At 32.4% G+C, this 17176-nt stretch overlaps 2 protein-coding genes and 1 long non-coding RNA gene across 6 annotated transcripts; 2 read left to right on the top strand and 1 right to left on the bottom strand.

Moving 5' to 3' along the window:
- Positions 1-12361, bottom strand: LOC148618802 (uncharacterized). The gene is made up of 3 exons (XR_015921446.1): positions 12260-12361; positions 7704-10217; positions 1-716 (listed from the first exon to the last, which is right to left on the bottom strand). It is a non-coding gene; the product is annotated as an uncharacterized LOC148618802 (long non-coding RNA).
- Positions 2707-7423, top strand: LOC148618803 (cyclic AMP-dependent transcription factor ATF-3-like). 3 transcript variants are annotated; one of them, XR_015921445.1, is made up of 5 exons: positions 2707-2994; positions 3150-3354; positions 3839-5409; positions 6058-6165; positions 6930-6961. XR_015921445.1 is itself a non-coding variant. In XM_088578036.1 (4 exons), exons 2-4 carry the CDS (start codon positions 3151-3153, stop codon positions 7119-7121), a joined length of 504 nt encoding a protein of 167 aa, XP_088434162.1. In that variant the 5' UTR covers positions 2721-2990; position 3150; the 3' UTR covers positions 7122-7423. The 3 variants fall into 3 exon arrangements, 1 of the variants encoding a protein (XP_088434162.1); XR_015921443.1 differs by having other exon boundaries at positions 2710-2990; XM_088578036.1 differs by lacking the exon at positions 3839-5409 and having other exon boundaries at positions 2721-2990; positions 6930-7423.
- Positions 12362-13137: 776 nt separating the features above from the next.
- LOC148618801 (uncharacterized) lies at positions 13138-17140 on the top strand. 2 transcript variants are annotated; one of them, XM_088578033.1, is made up of 4 exons: positions 13138-13270; positions 14175-14396; positions 15252-15359; positions 15600-17140. In XM_088578033.1, exons 1-4 carry the CDS (start codon positions 13262-13264, stop codon positions 15789-15791), a joined length of 531 nt encoding a protein of 176 aa, XP_088434159.1. In that variant the 5' UTR covers positions 13138-13261; the 3' UTR covers positions 15792-17140. The 2 variants fall into 2 exon arrangements, with proteins under 2 accessions (XP_088434159.1, XP_088434160.1); XM_088578034.1 differs by lacking the exon at positions 13138-13270 and adding an exon at positions 13299-13574.
- Positions 17141-17176: the final 36 nt, after the last annotated feature.

Here is a 17176-nt window from a genome sequence, read left to right as displayed (position 1 = left end):
TAATACAGACATAATGTAATTCGGCGAACAGTTATGAAAAAAACTGGAAATATTTTCATTTTTGTGGATTTCATTTTTTTTCAAAACCTATTTGGGAAAATGAAATGTTAAGCTTCATTTTAAAAAAAAAGTTATCTTTTCTAATTGATCTTTTTTATGGACATAATAAACGAAACGCCATGTTAACACTCTTTTGATGTAGTCTTTATACGAAGGCTAGACAACTGCTTTTATCAGAACTTAAAATTTTGTTTTTGCTAGCTTTAAAGCCAGGTATACTCGTAGCTGCTGAACAACATGATATATCTAAATAGAACAACGCAATCACTGTCGACTACTAAATATATATCAACACCACCGTCATGAAAGGTGCCCCTCGCTTTCCCCTTTTTATCGTAACTCAGTTTACATTAACAACTTCTTCTCTTTATAAAAGTGATCAGAATTTATGTAAGCATGCACCATCACCATTATCATAATCACCATCATCGTCATCATCTTTATTTTATTTCCTCCTGAATGAGATTTACATATAAAGTGGTAAATAAAATCAAAGACCAATTACACGAAGTTAATATAAAAATGTCCAAAGTCTCATATGAATATTGAATAAAATTACTACACAGCTTTCAGGCATCAAACACATTTTCCTTCTGTTGGCCGAGTAGGCAGGATCGTCGGGTGATGGTTTGTAAAGTCACTTAGGCAGGGTTAGTCTAAAAGATCGTAAAGAGGACCATAAAGTAAATGTCTATGGCATTTAAAATCAGTATAATATCAAAATATAATTAAGACATGAATTAAGTTTTGAAATATCACATAAAATAGAATGTATGTCAGGTTTTACAAAATCTTTACAACGGTATAATTATTTTTTTTCAAATCAATTGTCAATCGTGTAGATAAATTAGAAGACAGAAGAAAGACAAATTACATACAAACGATGTCAACAGAAAACAGTTTAGATTCATGAAGTTACATTTCATGCTCAGAATATTTTCAAAGAAATTCTATATCAGAAGACACTAATGCGAACTTCGCGAACTATGCGAATAATAATTTTAAATTATTTACTTAGATGTGTGAGCTTTAAATTAACTTGAATAGAATCCTGTTATTTGTTTGAAAAATATCATACTTATAAAACCCATTTATTAATTTTCGATGGGGAATCGCACATAAAATATTTTTTATTAGCTTTTTGCTGTCGATAAATGTCCAAATGGGAAAAATAGGATTTATCTTACATAATTTCAGATTAGGTATTTTTCCATTAATTCCGTTACTTTGCATTTTATACTAAATATAGTCACATCTATGTATAAACGACGTAGGAACAACCATGTAGTATTTTTAAGTATTAATACACGATAATTGACATAGAACTGAATACCAAAACAAAAAACAAAAAACAAAACAAAAACAAAACAAAAAATAATACATTGTACATACAAAGTAACAAAAGTAAATGAGCAACTTGGGACTCCACTCAAAATTGGGAGCATGGACCAAGTGCACCGGTAGGGTAAGTGTCCTCTGCTTTTCTAGATACACCCGCTGAGTTGCTCATGAAAATATACAATAAACTCTGTAGAAAGATTTTATTAAAAGTTTTTTTATATGCTTAGTATCAATAAATACCTGCAAAAGATATAAGAAAATGTTCTCTCTGAATTGTAGGCTCGTTATTAAATTTAAGCAAAGAAAAAAATTCCATTCATATTGCGCGGAAAATTCCATAGTGAACAATTAAAATAAATTGCTATTTAACGTATTTTAAACCAGTATTTGCATGATATTATTTTCTCGTGATTAGTGACCAAAATATTTTAAAGAGTTTATCTTTAACGTCCAATACTGTGAAACTACAGTATAAGATAACTAGAACTTTCAGAAGTATTAATTAATTCATATGATATCCCCCTCATACAAGAATTAAAACTGTAATTATCTCTTATACCACTAATATTAATTTTTAATTCATGACAGATTCTCCTTTAATGTTCTTAACTCTATTTGACAATGGGGTGTTAAAGTACACAATTTTATAGTATATTAATATAAATTCTAAAAATTGTCTTATTAGTGCGGAACTTACAGATTCAGTTGAAAATGAGAAAACCTTAAAAGTTTGATACTACTGGAGTATTACATTTTTCTAAAACAAAAATTTCTATCATGATGATGTAATTGATGTATAAAGTTTTGAAATATTACAAAAATGTAAAGACGGGTGTAAAAGTAATGTCAGAGTTAATTATTGTTATCGTTAGAATGTATCCCTGCTGAAATATCAGCAAGGAATTGGTCTTAGACCTGACACAGTTTGAGTTTTAGGGGAAAACATTTCTATTGCGATTTGATAGCTTCAAGAATAAGAAATGCCTAATATGCTTGGCTCATGATCAAATTCATTCATTCCAGATTTCAAACCGTTGAATAGTATGTTTTGTTTTCTATCATCAGTTTATATTCTTGGCTATATATAGTTTATAAAATTAATAAAACAAACACGCTTTGGTTTGAGGATAATATAGAATCTGAATATAAACTTTAATACTACAATACATTAATGGCTATTTCACTAACTTTGAATCAATTTTCCTTAGCAACTTACAACATTATCTTTTACGAAATAAACTGCTAGATTTCGAGATATATATAGATACATCCTCTCAAGCGTTCTATTTATAAAATAATGGAAACAACCATGTGCTATATTTAATTAAACACGATGTGGCTTTGATCAATTACAAGGACATATTTTTGGCAACCTCTGACGGTAATATATGCATTCGTATAGCATTGCCTGATTTAACTTCTTTTTAAAACGCTCTAGATAGCGTCATTAGCTAGCCAATTGCTGATTATTACTACGGCTTCATTGTGCAGTATCCAGAGCTTGTAAAGCGCAAAGATAGGCGTGACTGCATGTTCTAATGGCATTTGTGCACGGACGTGGAAAGACATAGCTGGGCAAAGTTACCTAGGTAGGTGAGTTTATCAAATATAATTCTGGTGTAAATGTTGTGTTGAATAAAATTTCAATGATCAAGAACTAAAAAATTATGATTCATATAAAAATGTGAAGATCTAAAGAGATGATTTGTCCTTATTCGATGATAATTGTTATTTATCTTTATTTTCAGAATGGATGCCAGTGTTGCGTTTCGATTACCATCTGACGCACATACATTTGGCGATGATTTACTTAAAACGGCAAAGGAATCAGTTCAGATCAAGTCATTGCTGCCTCTTCTTAAGGAAGAACTCCGTTCGAAAATACAAAGCAGGCGTTTATCAGAGGGACTTGAAGAACTTAAAGTCGATTTTGAGCCCAAAGAAAAGTCACCTGTAAGTCTCTAGAGTCATTCAAAAAGAATGAACAATAACTTGTTATAAAACAATTCCAAATGGGTCAAAATGACTATATTTTATGTATTAAATAGTGTCAAAATTCTCCCATCTCTTTAGCATCCACACGTTTTAAAAAAGAAGATTTTTTGTGAAAAAATTCCTCAATTCTACTGTTAATTTTTTACTTGTTCCGTGATATATTTATAATTTTTGTTCAGTGATTGATACAGTGGTCTTATCATATTATCTTTTATCTTATTATATTTTCCTAATTAGAAAATTTCTTATATGAAGCAAGAACTGCTCACCCTTCCGGAGCACCTGGATTCATCCCGATTTTTTTTTATTTTAGAAACTATTGTATTTTCAATGTTGATTATCTCCTAAGAGCAGACAGATTGGAATGAATAAATGTACATTTCATCATATAGATCTATAACGCAACTTAATAACAAAAATAAAAATATGTAGCCTTTTTTAGGTCTATCACATTTTGCACAATTTGCACGATTCTTACAAGGACTGCTACTTAAGTATTTACCGTTGGTCATATGCATCAATAACAATAAGAAAACAATTAGGATTTATACCCGATATTATCAATATACTTCGCCGTTACAGACTGGAAGGTTATCTAGCTACCTTTACAAGTGATGGACATTTCCCACCTAAACAAGTTTGGAAGAAAATAGTCAATCAACATATCTCTTCAATTCAAACTGACAACTGGAAATATCGTATAAACAATAATTGTAACTTTTCTAGATTCCGAAATATTCATATATCTGTGACATTTGCGAAATTCTGGTCTGAAGCAAAAACTTATAGCGAAATTCGCACCTCGTATTTTATTACGAAATTATTATGTGACATTCCTGAACTTTCAGAGAAATATTGCTCCGTTTGTGGTCGAATATATAGAGATTTGTTCTTGCATGTTTCCTGCAGTTGCCCATGCACAAACGTTTTGCGTGATATCTGGTCAGACATATTAATTGAAAACTTTCCTCTGACACTTTACCGGGAACTCTCGTGTTATGGTGATGAGGATTTGTACACCATTTTATTAGGAAAACGGCCGCAAACTGATCTACAAGACTTGGAAATCACGTCGTTTACGAAACTTTGTCATTCCCACATTGTTCAGTGCTCCACCAGATATAGTCGGCTTACGGCTTACTGCCAATGCATGATATAGCAATACACCAAATAAATTCATATATATACAACGTCTAAGAATGTGACGACTCTATTCGCTACACTGCTTCATTGGATCAAATTGATACAGGGAAGATAACGTAAACTTATAGAAGGGTCTTAAAAATTCCCAACGATGTTAGAACTGACAAATTGTGCAGTTGCCACCTCCTGCACAAAGTCCAGCGCCCTAGACCACTATCCTACATAATAACACCTAAATGAACTGTCCCGTACTACCATACATAGTTACAGCCCTAGATTAATCCTACGAGGAGGAATGACCCGGCCAGCGAAAGCTATATTTTTATTTAGCCTAGCTGGTCGAGTGGTCTAGGGCGCTGGACTTTGTGCAGGCGGTGTTGCCATAGATGTCACAGCGGTACGAGTTCGAGTCTTGCGGAGGGAACGACCAAAAATTTGTATCGCAAATTTGACAGTTCTAACATTGTTGGGAATTTTTCAGACCCTTATATACGTTTACTTTATCTTCCCTGTATCAATTTGATCCGATGGAGCAGTGTAGCGAGTAGAGTCGTCACATTCTGAGAGGTTTGTATAATACTGATTTGTTGTGACATGCATCATTAATTTGATCCTCTATCCTACATAATAACACCTAGATGAACTGCCCCGTACTACCATACATCGTGTAGTAAGTTACAGCCCTAGATTAATCCTACGAGGAGGAATGACCCGGCCAGCGAAAGCTATATTTATATATAGCCTAGCTGGCCGAGTGGTCTAGGGCGCTGGACTTTGTACAGGCGGTGTTGCCATAGATGCCACGGCGGTACGAGTTCGAGGGAGGGAACGACCAAAAATTTGCATCGTAAATTTGACAGTTCTAACATCGTAAGGAATTTTTCAGACATATATATATATATACATTGCGTTCTTATGAATCATATCTACAATTTCTCTTATATCTGACATTTTTTTGTTTGCTATGCTGATTTTGTAATATCTATGTTCATTGTAATTTCATTATTGAGGAATTAAAGACTTGAATGAATGAATGCTATATACAATTAGTTTTAAGATAAGGTAATGTCTTTCTGGCATAAGGCTGAAATCAGCTACTATATATAGAATTATAATAATATTTGCAATAGCTAATTTTAGCTTAATGAAATGAAGACATCTTATTTTGTCTTCAGTTTGTGTTGTTTAAATCGTGGAAACACTAATACAGTTCCTTTGTGATGTCTCTCAAATTCTTAAATACCTCGACTGGCGAGTATTAACTATTACCTTTTTTTCTTAACGTCATCCCATAACGTCAAAACAAGTATTTACCGTTGGTCATATACATCAATATGAAATAAACACTTTGAAACACTATGTTTCCTTGGATACTACTGACAAACGTGTTTTTTTGCTTCGTTTTGTATATTTTTTTTCTCCTTTTGTTTGTTTTGTTTTGTCTCGTGTTATTTGATGTCAACCAAATAAAAGGATTAATAAAGTGCTGAAATGTCTTTTTTTTGTATTTCCCATTAGTTGACTCCTGAAGAGAAACAAAAGATGGACAACCGAAAAAAGATGAACCGGTTGGCAGCTTTTAAATGCAGAATGAAGAAAAAAGTTGTATTTAAAAATACAGTTGAGGTAAATATACATGTAATTTTTTCACCTGAAGTTCCCTTTTAGTGGGTATTATTTTTGTATTAATTTGTTTTATCAATTAATAATGTAGGGAACCATGATTCTAGCATGGACCAGGTGCACCGTTTGGGTAAGCGTCCTCTGCTTTTCTAGAAACAACCGCTGAATTGCTAATAAAAAGTCCGAAGTAGACGAGAGAGGAAAGGAAACTATGACACGTTAAACAAACGGTTCTCATGGAGCAGATTGACACACCGTAACGATCCACCAGTTTATGATGACGACCATAAAACTTCTGTAATGACGACTTCAATCTTAAGTTTGTAGCAACATATCCCTGTTCCAGAAGCCTAATTGTAAACAGTCTAGCGCAGTACAAAAAAGGCTGCGTAAATACGGCAAGCTCTGGCATAACGTATGAGAACTGCAGGTGCAGAAGGGATGTTGCCACAGATGAAAGGAAAGTTGACAATACGAATTGAAAAGTCATATTTCGAACTGTTAAAGTCCAAAATATTCTGAAAAGAAGTTAAGTTTAACATTAAATCCAAACTTTATATTCATTAAAAAGATTTTGGTACCATGTTTATAAACCATGGTCTGTATTGTAAGTGGGTCAAGCAACAGGGCTCAAACTCATGAAATTGCAACTATATATACTTCGAATATTGGTTTAAGTGCTCCAATGCAGCTTCAATAAGGTACAAAAGGAAACAATATTTTCTTAGTAAAGATTAAGTTTAATATTTTCCTTTGTAATTTTTTAGGAATTGAAATCCTTGATGGCAGAAAACGTGCGATTGAAAGAAGCTATTTCTCGTCTAGAAGAAGAAAAGGAATTTTATTTAACAAATATTTGTAAAGCTCAGAATTTAGTATCAGCTTTGACAGAACTGTTCAAGGACCAATTAGATAATTTCAGTAATCTGAAGATAAATGTTGAGGATACATTAGACTGACTGAATCCTCTGCCTATAATGAGTTGACGTGAAAAATATCAAGTGTGAACAGTGTACGGATGTTGTAGTAATCAGAAAAAGACTGAACTATCCGAGAATTACGGAACGGTTGAATAAAAAGGATTTTCCTTTTGTCATCTAATTAATTTAAAACTACCACATTTTCAATGTTTATGTTTTCTAATCAGTGCATAAATTAAGTTTGTTTTGTGTGGTAACATGTATAAACGATATGGTAATTGATCCTTTTAAAATTTGATCAGAATGTTTAGAAAAGTATGATAATACAACGGTAATGGTTACTTTGTTCTAATTTGACCTAATCTGTTACGTTTGAAATCTTTAAAACCAAGCAGAACAAATACACAGCAAAATTGTAGCACATAAAATAACGTGATACATTTTTTTACACAAATTTCTAGTGGGCCTTTTCGGCTAATAAAATAAAGAATTTGCGAGAAACATGTATCACTATGCAAAGAAATATATTAAGCACGTAATTATTCCAAACACCAGTAAACAAAAATCATTATTTTTCAATAATGGCAATAAATAAAAGAAAGCATAGTCTAACATAAATACCTTTTTATCGCACAACTAAAAACCCAAACACAAGGGTATGTTACTCAGGAACGACCAATGTGGTAAAGTATAATCAGTGTCAATTAATCAGGATTCTTAACAAGAAAAACAGTTTAAAAGCCGCTACTTAAACCAATGCGGTCAGTAAATTAAACAATTTAACCAGAATGATATTGCCGCCATTCCTACTACAGATGTTCTCAATGACATCAATCTATGATACATAAAAAAATTAAATGAATCATTACTTTTCCATGACTGCTTTTTTTAAATACTTTACATAGTAGCAAGAATATCAATAACCGCTGTGTTCATGCATATACTATATTTTTTTCTTAGTACATCTTATGAACAATATATGTACATAAAATGTTACACCTTGTATAAAATAATCACAACACAAACAAATGCAACATAGAAAAGTGTAGCAACGTTTAAAGGCAGTATAAAAATGTACACTGAAGTCCATAAGTAAAACGGTAGAATCCCATATTTTCGACCTGATCATTGGTTATAATACTACTATTACTTACTCGTAAAATCAATAATTGAAAAATGAACGGTGGTGACTAATAGTCATGATCAATACTATCAATTCATTGTTTTTGGTCAGAGATTATTTGGTAATGCAAGTGTGTATCTTCTTTTCTGATATTCCACCTGAATTTATGTTTAGCTTCTATTAGCACAACTTTTCCTGACGCCATGAAGTTGAAAAAATATTTAAGTCTGAGATTATTCTTAACTGTTTGTAATTTCATAAATTTTCACTACTTACATTTGAGTAACCATGTCATTTGAGAAGATCTTAAGAGTTAAGTGTTCGATGGATTGTTATGAAACTTTCCCGGAATTATGCCATTAGTGAATATCTTCAGGGTTAAGTGTTGGACCCCGGACTGTTTCATGGATTGTTATAAAATTTTCCTGGAGTGATGTCATTTGAGAATATCTTCAGAGTTAAGTGTTGGACTCCGAACTGTTTCATGGATTGTTATAAAACTTTCCTGGAGTGATGTCATTTGAGAATATCTTCAGAGTTAAGTGTTGGACCCCGAACTGTTTCATGGATTGTTATAAAACTTTCCTGGAGTGATGTCATTTGAGAATATCTTCAGGGTTAAGTGTTGGACCCCGAACTGTTTCATGGATTGTTATAAAACTTTCCTGGAGTGATGTCATTTGAGAATATCTTCAGAGTTAAGTGTTCGACCCCGAACTGTTCCATGGATTGTTATAAAACTTTCCTGGAGTGATGTCATTTGAGAATATCTTCAGAGTTAAGTGTTGGACCCCGAACCGTTTCATGGATTGTTATAAAACTTTCCTGGAGTGATGTCATTTGAGAATATCTTCAAAGTTAAGTGTTGGACCCCGAACTGTTTCATGGATTGTTATAAAACTTTCCTGGAGTGATGTCATTTGAGAATATCTTCAGAGTTAAGTGTTGGACCCCGGACTGTTTCATGGATTGTTATAAAACTTTCCTGGAGTGATGTCATTTGAGAGTATCTTCAGGGTTAAGTGTTGGACCCCGAACCGTTTCATGGATTGTTATAAAACTTTCCTGGAGTGATGTCATTTGAGAATATCTTCAGAGTTAAGTGTTGGACCCCGAACTGTTTCATGGATTGTTATAAAACTTTCCTGGAGTGATGTCATTTGAGAATATCTTCAGAGTTAAGTGTTGGATCCCGAACTGTTTCATGGATTGTTATAAAACTTTCCTGGAGTGATGTCATTTGAGAATATCTTCAGAGTTAAGTGTTGGACCCCGAACTGTTTCATGGATTGTAATAAAACTTTCCTGGAGTGATGTCATTTGAGAATATCTTCAGAGTTAAGTGTTGGACCCCGAACTGTTTCATGGATTGTTATAAAACTTTCCTGTTCCTGGAGTGATGTCATTTGAGAATATCTTCAGAGTTAAGTGTTGGACCCCGAACTGTTTCATGGATTGTTATAAAACTTTCCTGGAGTGATGTCATTCAGCACGTTATATTTGGGTTGTTAAGTCAAATAAAATTGTTACTTTTCTAAGGACCATTAACTCACACGAGATACACATTCTATATATGGCAAAGATTTATAAAACTATATTATGATATGTTATGCATCTTCTTTTAAACTTTCGATTTCTTTAGGATTAAATGACACCAAATATAATGTATGATTGCAAACATGTCATAAAGGTGCAAATACTCTAGTTTAAAACGTCTGTTTATGTTTGCTACCCTTTTCCATGTTGTGTATGACCTTAATGAATCTACATCAAATGCGCATTTTTTTGTCTTTTATCGCTGACAAAAATATTGTGCATGTTAGACCGACCATAATCTTTTGTTAAGACATTTGTGCTGATTGTTGATATAAACTTGGTTTATACTTTATAATTATCAAGAATGTGCAAGAAAAGTTACTTGTCTAAATTCATATTGAAGTGACATTATCAGAAGTTGTATCCGACCTTTCAAGGAACAACCGTTTCATTTGTAGGGAAGGGTAGCACATAACCTGAAAATAAAAAAAGGGGAAACGAAACAGTGTTTTCATGAGAGTTTTCGTGTCCTTTTAAAGACTTTTCATAGTCTATGCATGTATATGATTTGCTTTGTATGGAAGTATGTTTATATATATATATTGTAAAAGCAAAAAATTGACAATCAACGTTCAATGCAAACATATAGTTAAATAAAAAAAGTATCCAAATCTATGGTTCATTTTATACACGTTTCTACAAGTTTTGACATTGACATCTATACAACGAGTAAACAAAACTTCGTTGGTTGTTTCGCAAAATTGCCAGTTCTGGTTTAACGTAATAGCAATTTCAAAACTTTCAGTCATAATTTCATAGACTACATTTTGCATTAAAAATCTGTGATCCAGCATTTCCCTTGTCAAAAAATATTATTTTGGTGAAAAGGAAAGAAGCAAACATATTTTTTTCCAATTTGATTAAGCTTAATGTTAGTTTGGTTCTAGATGTCTATTGAATAAATGCTTATTTCCGACCAGAATATTGTCAGAAAACCTTTCGACTTCAAACAAACAATAGAGGTGTTTTTAACAGACACATTTTCAATCTTAATCCGTATTTATTTCCAAGGTTTTGACTGCCAATTTGAAGCAAAAAAAGTGAAACAAGGAGATCATTGTATTTGTATTCGAGAGCCCAGTTCCATAACTTTTTAGCCCATAGTCTCAAAGCTCAGCCATGCTCAATCTTAACTGAGTCTTGATGTGTATAAGTATTGTACAACTAATAAAGCTTCATGAGTATTTTAAAACGCGTCATTCTTGTAGTCTGTATCGCGGAAAGCTTCACAGAGCGCAGCATGATATGACCGCAGTGGTCCAACCCTGAACATGTGGGGCAAGTGTGGACACAATATTAGTTTTTGACATATTTAAGCATAGGGACTTAAAATCAATTATGGACACAACAACTGGTTTAGACACTGTTTTGCACAAAATTTGAAGAATTCTAATAAAAATCAGACCAAAAATGAAAAAAAAATTCTTTCGGGTATGGTCCATTTGACCCCTTATAACTCGAAAACCATAGGAGATACCTGAAATCTGATATAAAATAAAGGCAGGGATTTTTATAAGGAATAAAAAGAAATTAAAATCGGACCAAAAATAAAAAAAAATGCTTTTGGGGTGTGGGCCATTTGGTCCCCATTTCATAGGAAAATTTGAAATCAGAACAAAACTTTTTAAAAAGTCGATATTTTGGGGGTGTGTGGACCCATTGACCCCTTATAACTCGAAAACGGGACAAATCGCACCAAATCTGCAAAATACATTTGTTTTACCAGAATTGAATACGAAAAACAATAAAAAGGAATTATCAAAATCGGAAGAAAAACAATTATTCTACATGGTTTGTAATAAAACACCTACTTTTACGCTTTTCGGCTCCATATTCGAAAACAGTAGGGGCCACAAACCCCTAATTTTAGAGCTTAGTAAAATCATATCAAAATGTCATAGCAATTGGTCAACCACAACGAAAGTTATCGCACAAAAACCAAGTGTCTACGGACGTCGACGACAGCGCAATACCAATATACGACCGCAAATTTATTTTTGCGGTCGTAAAAATATCCAGGCTTACACATTAAAGTCTACTATCATCAATTGATTTTGCCATGTCACATGCACTGGTTTAAACAAGCAGTGAAAGATCCAGGCGGTCTGGGGTTAGTATCCCCTTTATGATGGATAATATCGCAATACTTGTGCAAATATTGGACATAAATGAGCATATGATAACCTAGACCCCTTTTTATGTTGCTAATATTGTTAGCGATTTCTTGCACTCGTAATTTCAGTAATTTATATTCGCATATGATTTGCATAATTATATATTTATACTCCATGTAATGCTGCAGATCTTTGCCCTGTTTACCGCCATAGCGTAATAGTTCTAGCTTCATACGAGATAAAAATGTACCTCTTAAATAGCGTACACGCGTGTTCTACGTGTGTTTCTTGCTAGTACGAGAACAGGAAGTTTACACTAAGTTATCGGTTAGTATTGAACATACCCAGTTTCCGATTCAGGCACAAGGCTCGGTTCAAGACCAAATAGGTCATATACATATGAATATTCTTTGCCAGTTGTTTAATCTAGTTCCTGATCTTATTTCTGCTCAATATCATAAGCGACCCAAAGATCGCTACAACGTACCGCTTTAAAAAAAAATATCATACACATGTCTATGTAATTTTTTTTTGGCTTGTATGAGAATTTACATTAAAAGATGAAATAATCGATTATCATTGAATTTATGTAATATTACCCAGTTTCCTATTCAACACATGTGCAAGGCTCGATACAATTGACTATATATATATAGGTCATATGTATTACCAGGACTATGAGTGGCCGTTCATGTCAATGTAGTGATATTTTCATCTAGATGTTATTTTCTCTCTAGATACTTCTAACATATATCTAGGTACTTCTCACAACTATCTAGATATCTAAATACTTCGCATAACTATCTAGATGTTTCATACAAGTATCTAGATGCTTCTTACATGTATCTAGATACATAAGAACTCCTCACGAGTATCTATATGTTTCGCAAAAGCATCTAGATGCTTCTCAGAAGTATTTAGGTACTTGGTAAAAGCATTTAGACGCTTTGCACAACTATCTAGATACTACTCGCAAACATCTAGATGCTTCTTGTGAGTATCTAGTTACTTCCCAAAAGCATCTAAATACTTTGCGAAGTATCCAGATGATTTTGTGAAACATCTAGATGCTTGTGAGAAGTATCTAGATACATGTTAGTAGTATCTAGATAGAAAATAACATCTGGATGAAAATAACGCTATTTTGACGTGAACGGCCACTCATACAGGACCCAGGTATCTATATATAACCATTGTCGGTTGTTTAATTTGGTTCCTGGTAATTGAAAACCTTTAGGCAATGACGGTTTTGAGTATGCAATCATATCAAAGGAACCAAGATTTTTGCGGAAGCCACCCGATATTAGAGCACATGATGCGACATTATCGCATTCGTACCATTTCGGATGTTGAAAGTAAGCCAAAATTCAGTGATAGAGAATATTTGACGATTAGCAACATTGGAGACTTCAGTCTTTGATTAAATTCCTTGTTCGGAGCCTTCGCTTATATATATATCTTGATCTAAGCTTGGATTTTGCTATAAATAGCTTTCAAACAAGGATTAGACGTAACGAAACAAGTTAAAATAGAATGGTATTTATAGATATTGGAAACCACCAACAGTAAAAATAAACATTATTCTTCGAAAGAAACAATTAGTACATCTAGTTTAGATTTTTAGTTTGTAGTCATTCCAGTATGAAACACTTTGGCTAGGTAGGTATTGAACAGTTCTCTTATACTATTTTTTTTTGCCCGACGTTTATTTGATGAATCAAATGTTAATTTCTTCTAGGTTTAATTGAATATTATATACCATTATCACTTTTTTATTTTTACAGGTAATGTTATCATTGAATAGAACAAACTATTGCTGGCCATACATTTTTGGAAGTCATGATTTGAAAACTTTCCATTTATTGAACATTTATCAACATGCAACATTTACTGAGGCAACAGCCGTTTTGTTGCAAATTATTTTGAAATTAAAAAAAGTTTTAAAAGTTCTAAAATATATTAAAAAAAAATTAGGACTTTATGTTTCATATTCATACGAAAGTATTGAAGACAAAATATTTTGTTTTTCTGTATGTGTACCGAACAGAACAAGGGCAGATGAAAAACTAAAACAAAAAAGCTGGATTTCATCTGTATTTCTTCACAAGGAGTAAAAAGGTGTTGTTTTGATTAACAATAACCCAATTATTTCAATCAGCATTTTAGATATTCTGTCAAAATACATTCAACAAAAGATCATGCCTTTTGTAAATTATACATTTCATTATATAAAGTATGTCATAATACATTGTTTTACAGCTCATCATCATGAAAAGGGAAAATGAAACTTGTATATTTAGACTACCGTCGGATGCCCTTAACTATGATAGAGAGCTTGTTGATCGAGCCGAGGAATCAGTGGAGAAGAAATCTTTATTGCCTATATTGAAGGATGAACTTAGATGTAAAATTCAAACTAAAAGATTGTCTCAGGGATTAGAAGAACTTAAAGTGGATTTCGATGTCAAACCTCCTCAACCTGTATGTTTATAAAGTATAGAAAAATTAGAATAAATAGCATAAATGTTTTAAACAGATTTTTTACAAGTTCACAGTGTTTTACTTATTGTGTATGACATAATACATCATACATATTTCACATAATGTAAAATCAATCATCGAAAATACAGTTTTGATTTGTAATTAGAAAAAAAAAAACTTATATAAAGTTTTCCTTTCTCGGTGTATCACAGTGCTTCAGCATTTTGGTTATTATCAGCAGTTATGTTATCTAAGCTATTCCAGGATTGGTCCTTAGACCTATCGTACACAACATTAAAGGAGTGAGCTCAAATAGTCTTAGGATATGTCTAACATTATAATCGCGAATGTCCGCAGACCATCTCTCGCCTTTTTCCAGTAAAGTCAAAATTCATTTTCGATCGTTCACTTAACACTAAATGTAGCGAGATTGATAATATTTTTATATATCATTTTCTGTTTATAAAACTTTTTCTGAAATTTTTCACATTATTGAGATTATTATTAATATATATTTTTTTTTAATTGTATCTATTAATTACGAGATGAGAACTTAATATACAAACATAGCAATATTGAACAATTCACAGGTCACTACGCAAATAATAAAAAATAATAAAATGATTTTTCGTTTTTCTTGGAAAGGAAGTGAAAACTCATATCCATGATAGAATATGGGAACAAGGGACGAAAAGATTTAAGTTGAAGAAATTAGCTGAAATAAGCAATAAATTCAGAAAACACTTATAATTTAGTGTAAGTCCAATTATGAAAAATCACAAAGTGATCTTAGATAAAGAAAATGGGTTAGTAAAATTTACTTTTTAAATGTTTCGCTTTACATTTTTACTTCAGCTTACTCCGGATGAAGTTAAAAAGGTGGAACATAGAAAATCGATAAACAGACGTGCTGCGAAAGACTGTCGTGAAAGGAAGAAACAGATACATTCTCTTCGAGAGCAGGTAATATCTGAATGACAATAACTGATAAAAAAGAATATCGGTCAAAATTAAATGTGCTATGATTTTTGTAAGATCAGTCCCATTTTGTATTTTTATATGAACTATATGGTACACTATGACAGTTACCCTTGACTTCTGCCCTGCCCTGCCCTGAAAATATGTTTTTGTTAATTTAGTCATTTGCAACAAATGATATTATATGTATCCTGCTTCCGTTTAAGTTATTTCTTTTTTTTTCAGGAACTCAAAATTCTAAGGGAGAAAAACGAAATATTAAGACAAAAGATAAGATGTATAGAGGCAGAAAAGGACTTTTATATGACGAACATACTGAAGCACCCTGAAATATCAAAAGTGGTGGCAGATTTCTTTACCTCATTGAACAACAGTGCTTCAGACCATAAAAGGGAGATTATTTACCAGCAAAATTAGCCTGGAAACTTAAAATAGACCATGTTAGGACAATTATCAACCATAGTGCTTTCATTGGATTTATTCCTATACATATGTTATTTATTTTGTATCAATTTGTTAGTGTTGTAACTGTATTTTTCTGTTGGTTCTCAGGTCAAAGAATGTTAATGATTGGGCGGTTGTACGTCTATATTCGGTTCAATATGTACGAATCCAATATTCGGTTATTTCTAACCAGACAATGATACCGTAATATATCAAAAACTTTACAATCAAAGTTTTTTTGAAAAGGAATGACAGAACAGTTTCAATTATTAAGGTGATTAGAAACATATTTTACATGTAACCAGAATTGTGAGAAGTCCAAATAGTAAACTTTAGTTGTTATGAAATGCCTCACTTGTCATTACTTTTTCTTAGTTGATAAGTTTACCTCAGGAAAAACGAAGTAATCACACTTACTTTTCATTATGCATTTTTTACCCCCGGGGTTTGTATTGATCATGGTGTTAGTCCGTTTGTACGTCTTAAGTCCTTTGTTTCTTTTTTCTCTCAACTACTTATCACAGCCATATGATATTTTTAAAGATGTTTAAAACAGTCACATCATATTGTGGGATTCAACTGAAGGGAAACTTCTTGTTTGACGACTTTGTTTTTATTTTTCCGACGCAGTCGGTATAGTTTCGCTTTTTACCCTTTGACATTAAGAACGCTCTTCTATGGAAACGCAAGTCACCTGATAGCAATTCTGTTTCCCGATCGGCCAAATACTGATAACTTAGTGGCGTTCATAAAAGCTGTATAGAAAATTTGAAAATTGCGTTCGAAAAAACTGTATCGAAAATTGAAATTGCGCGCCATGTGTTATTTTTTTTTTTTTAAATAAATCAAGAATTTATGAATATTTTCTATAACTCCTTTTGAAGAAATGTAGAAACTTAGAAGTAAAATTTTAATGCGTCGGCCATCTTTTTTTTAAAGATAGTACTTGTTTACAATAATTCTGCTGTAAAAGAGGCGGGACATTCATGAACAGTTTTGTTTAGTTTGTATTTCATTCAATCTTGTCAGAAATGTTGATAGTAGCAAAATTGGCTGATTTTCAAACCATCAATAGATTAATTGTATTCGGTCCCTTGACGTGTAAATAAGTATGTTAAAAAGATATTTCACACTCTATACACATTCTTCATAATGTTTGGGGTATACAAGCGACTTAAATTCACCTTGCGTCAAATACAGACGTCGAATTTTTACAGGCAACCAAATATAGATGTATTTGGAAAATCTAAAATTAACACAAGTATTTTTCCTTTTATCATTATATTCTGCTGATTTACATAGTAAACCCGTTTTAATATTCAGTTGTGTGGCTTTATATGTATATATTTATGTTTTTG

This window comes from Perna viridis, chromosome 4 (genome assembly GCF_037379345.1).
Source record: "Perna viridis isolate PV_CMFRI_1.1 ecotype Kerala chromosome 4, ASM3737934v1, whole genome shotgun sequence".
Lineage (NCBI taxonomy): Eukaryota > Metazoa > Mollusca > Bivalvia > Mytilida > Mytilidae > Perna > Perna viridis.
Note: the sequence above shows the minus strand (reverse complement) of the source record. Positions and strands in the feature narration are given on the sequence as shown.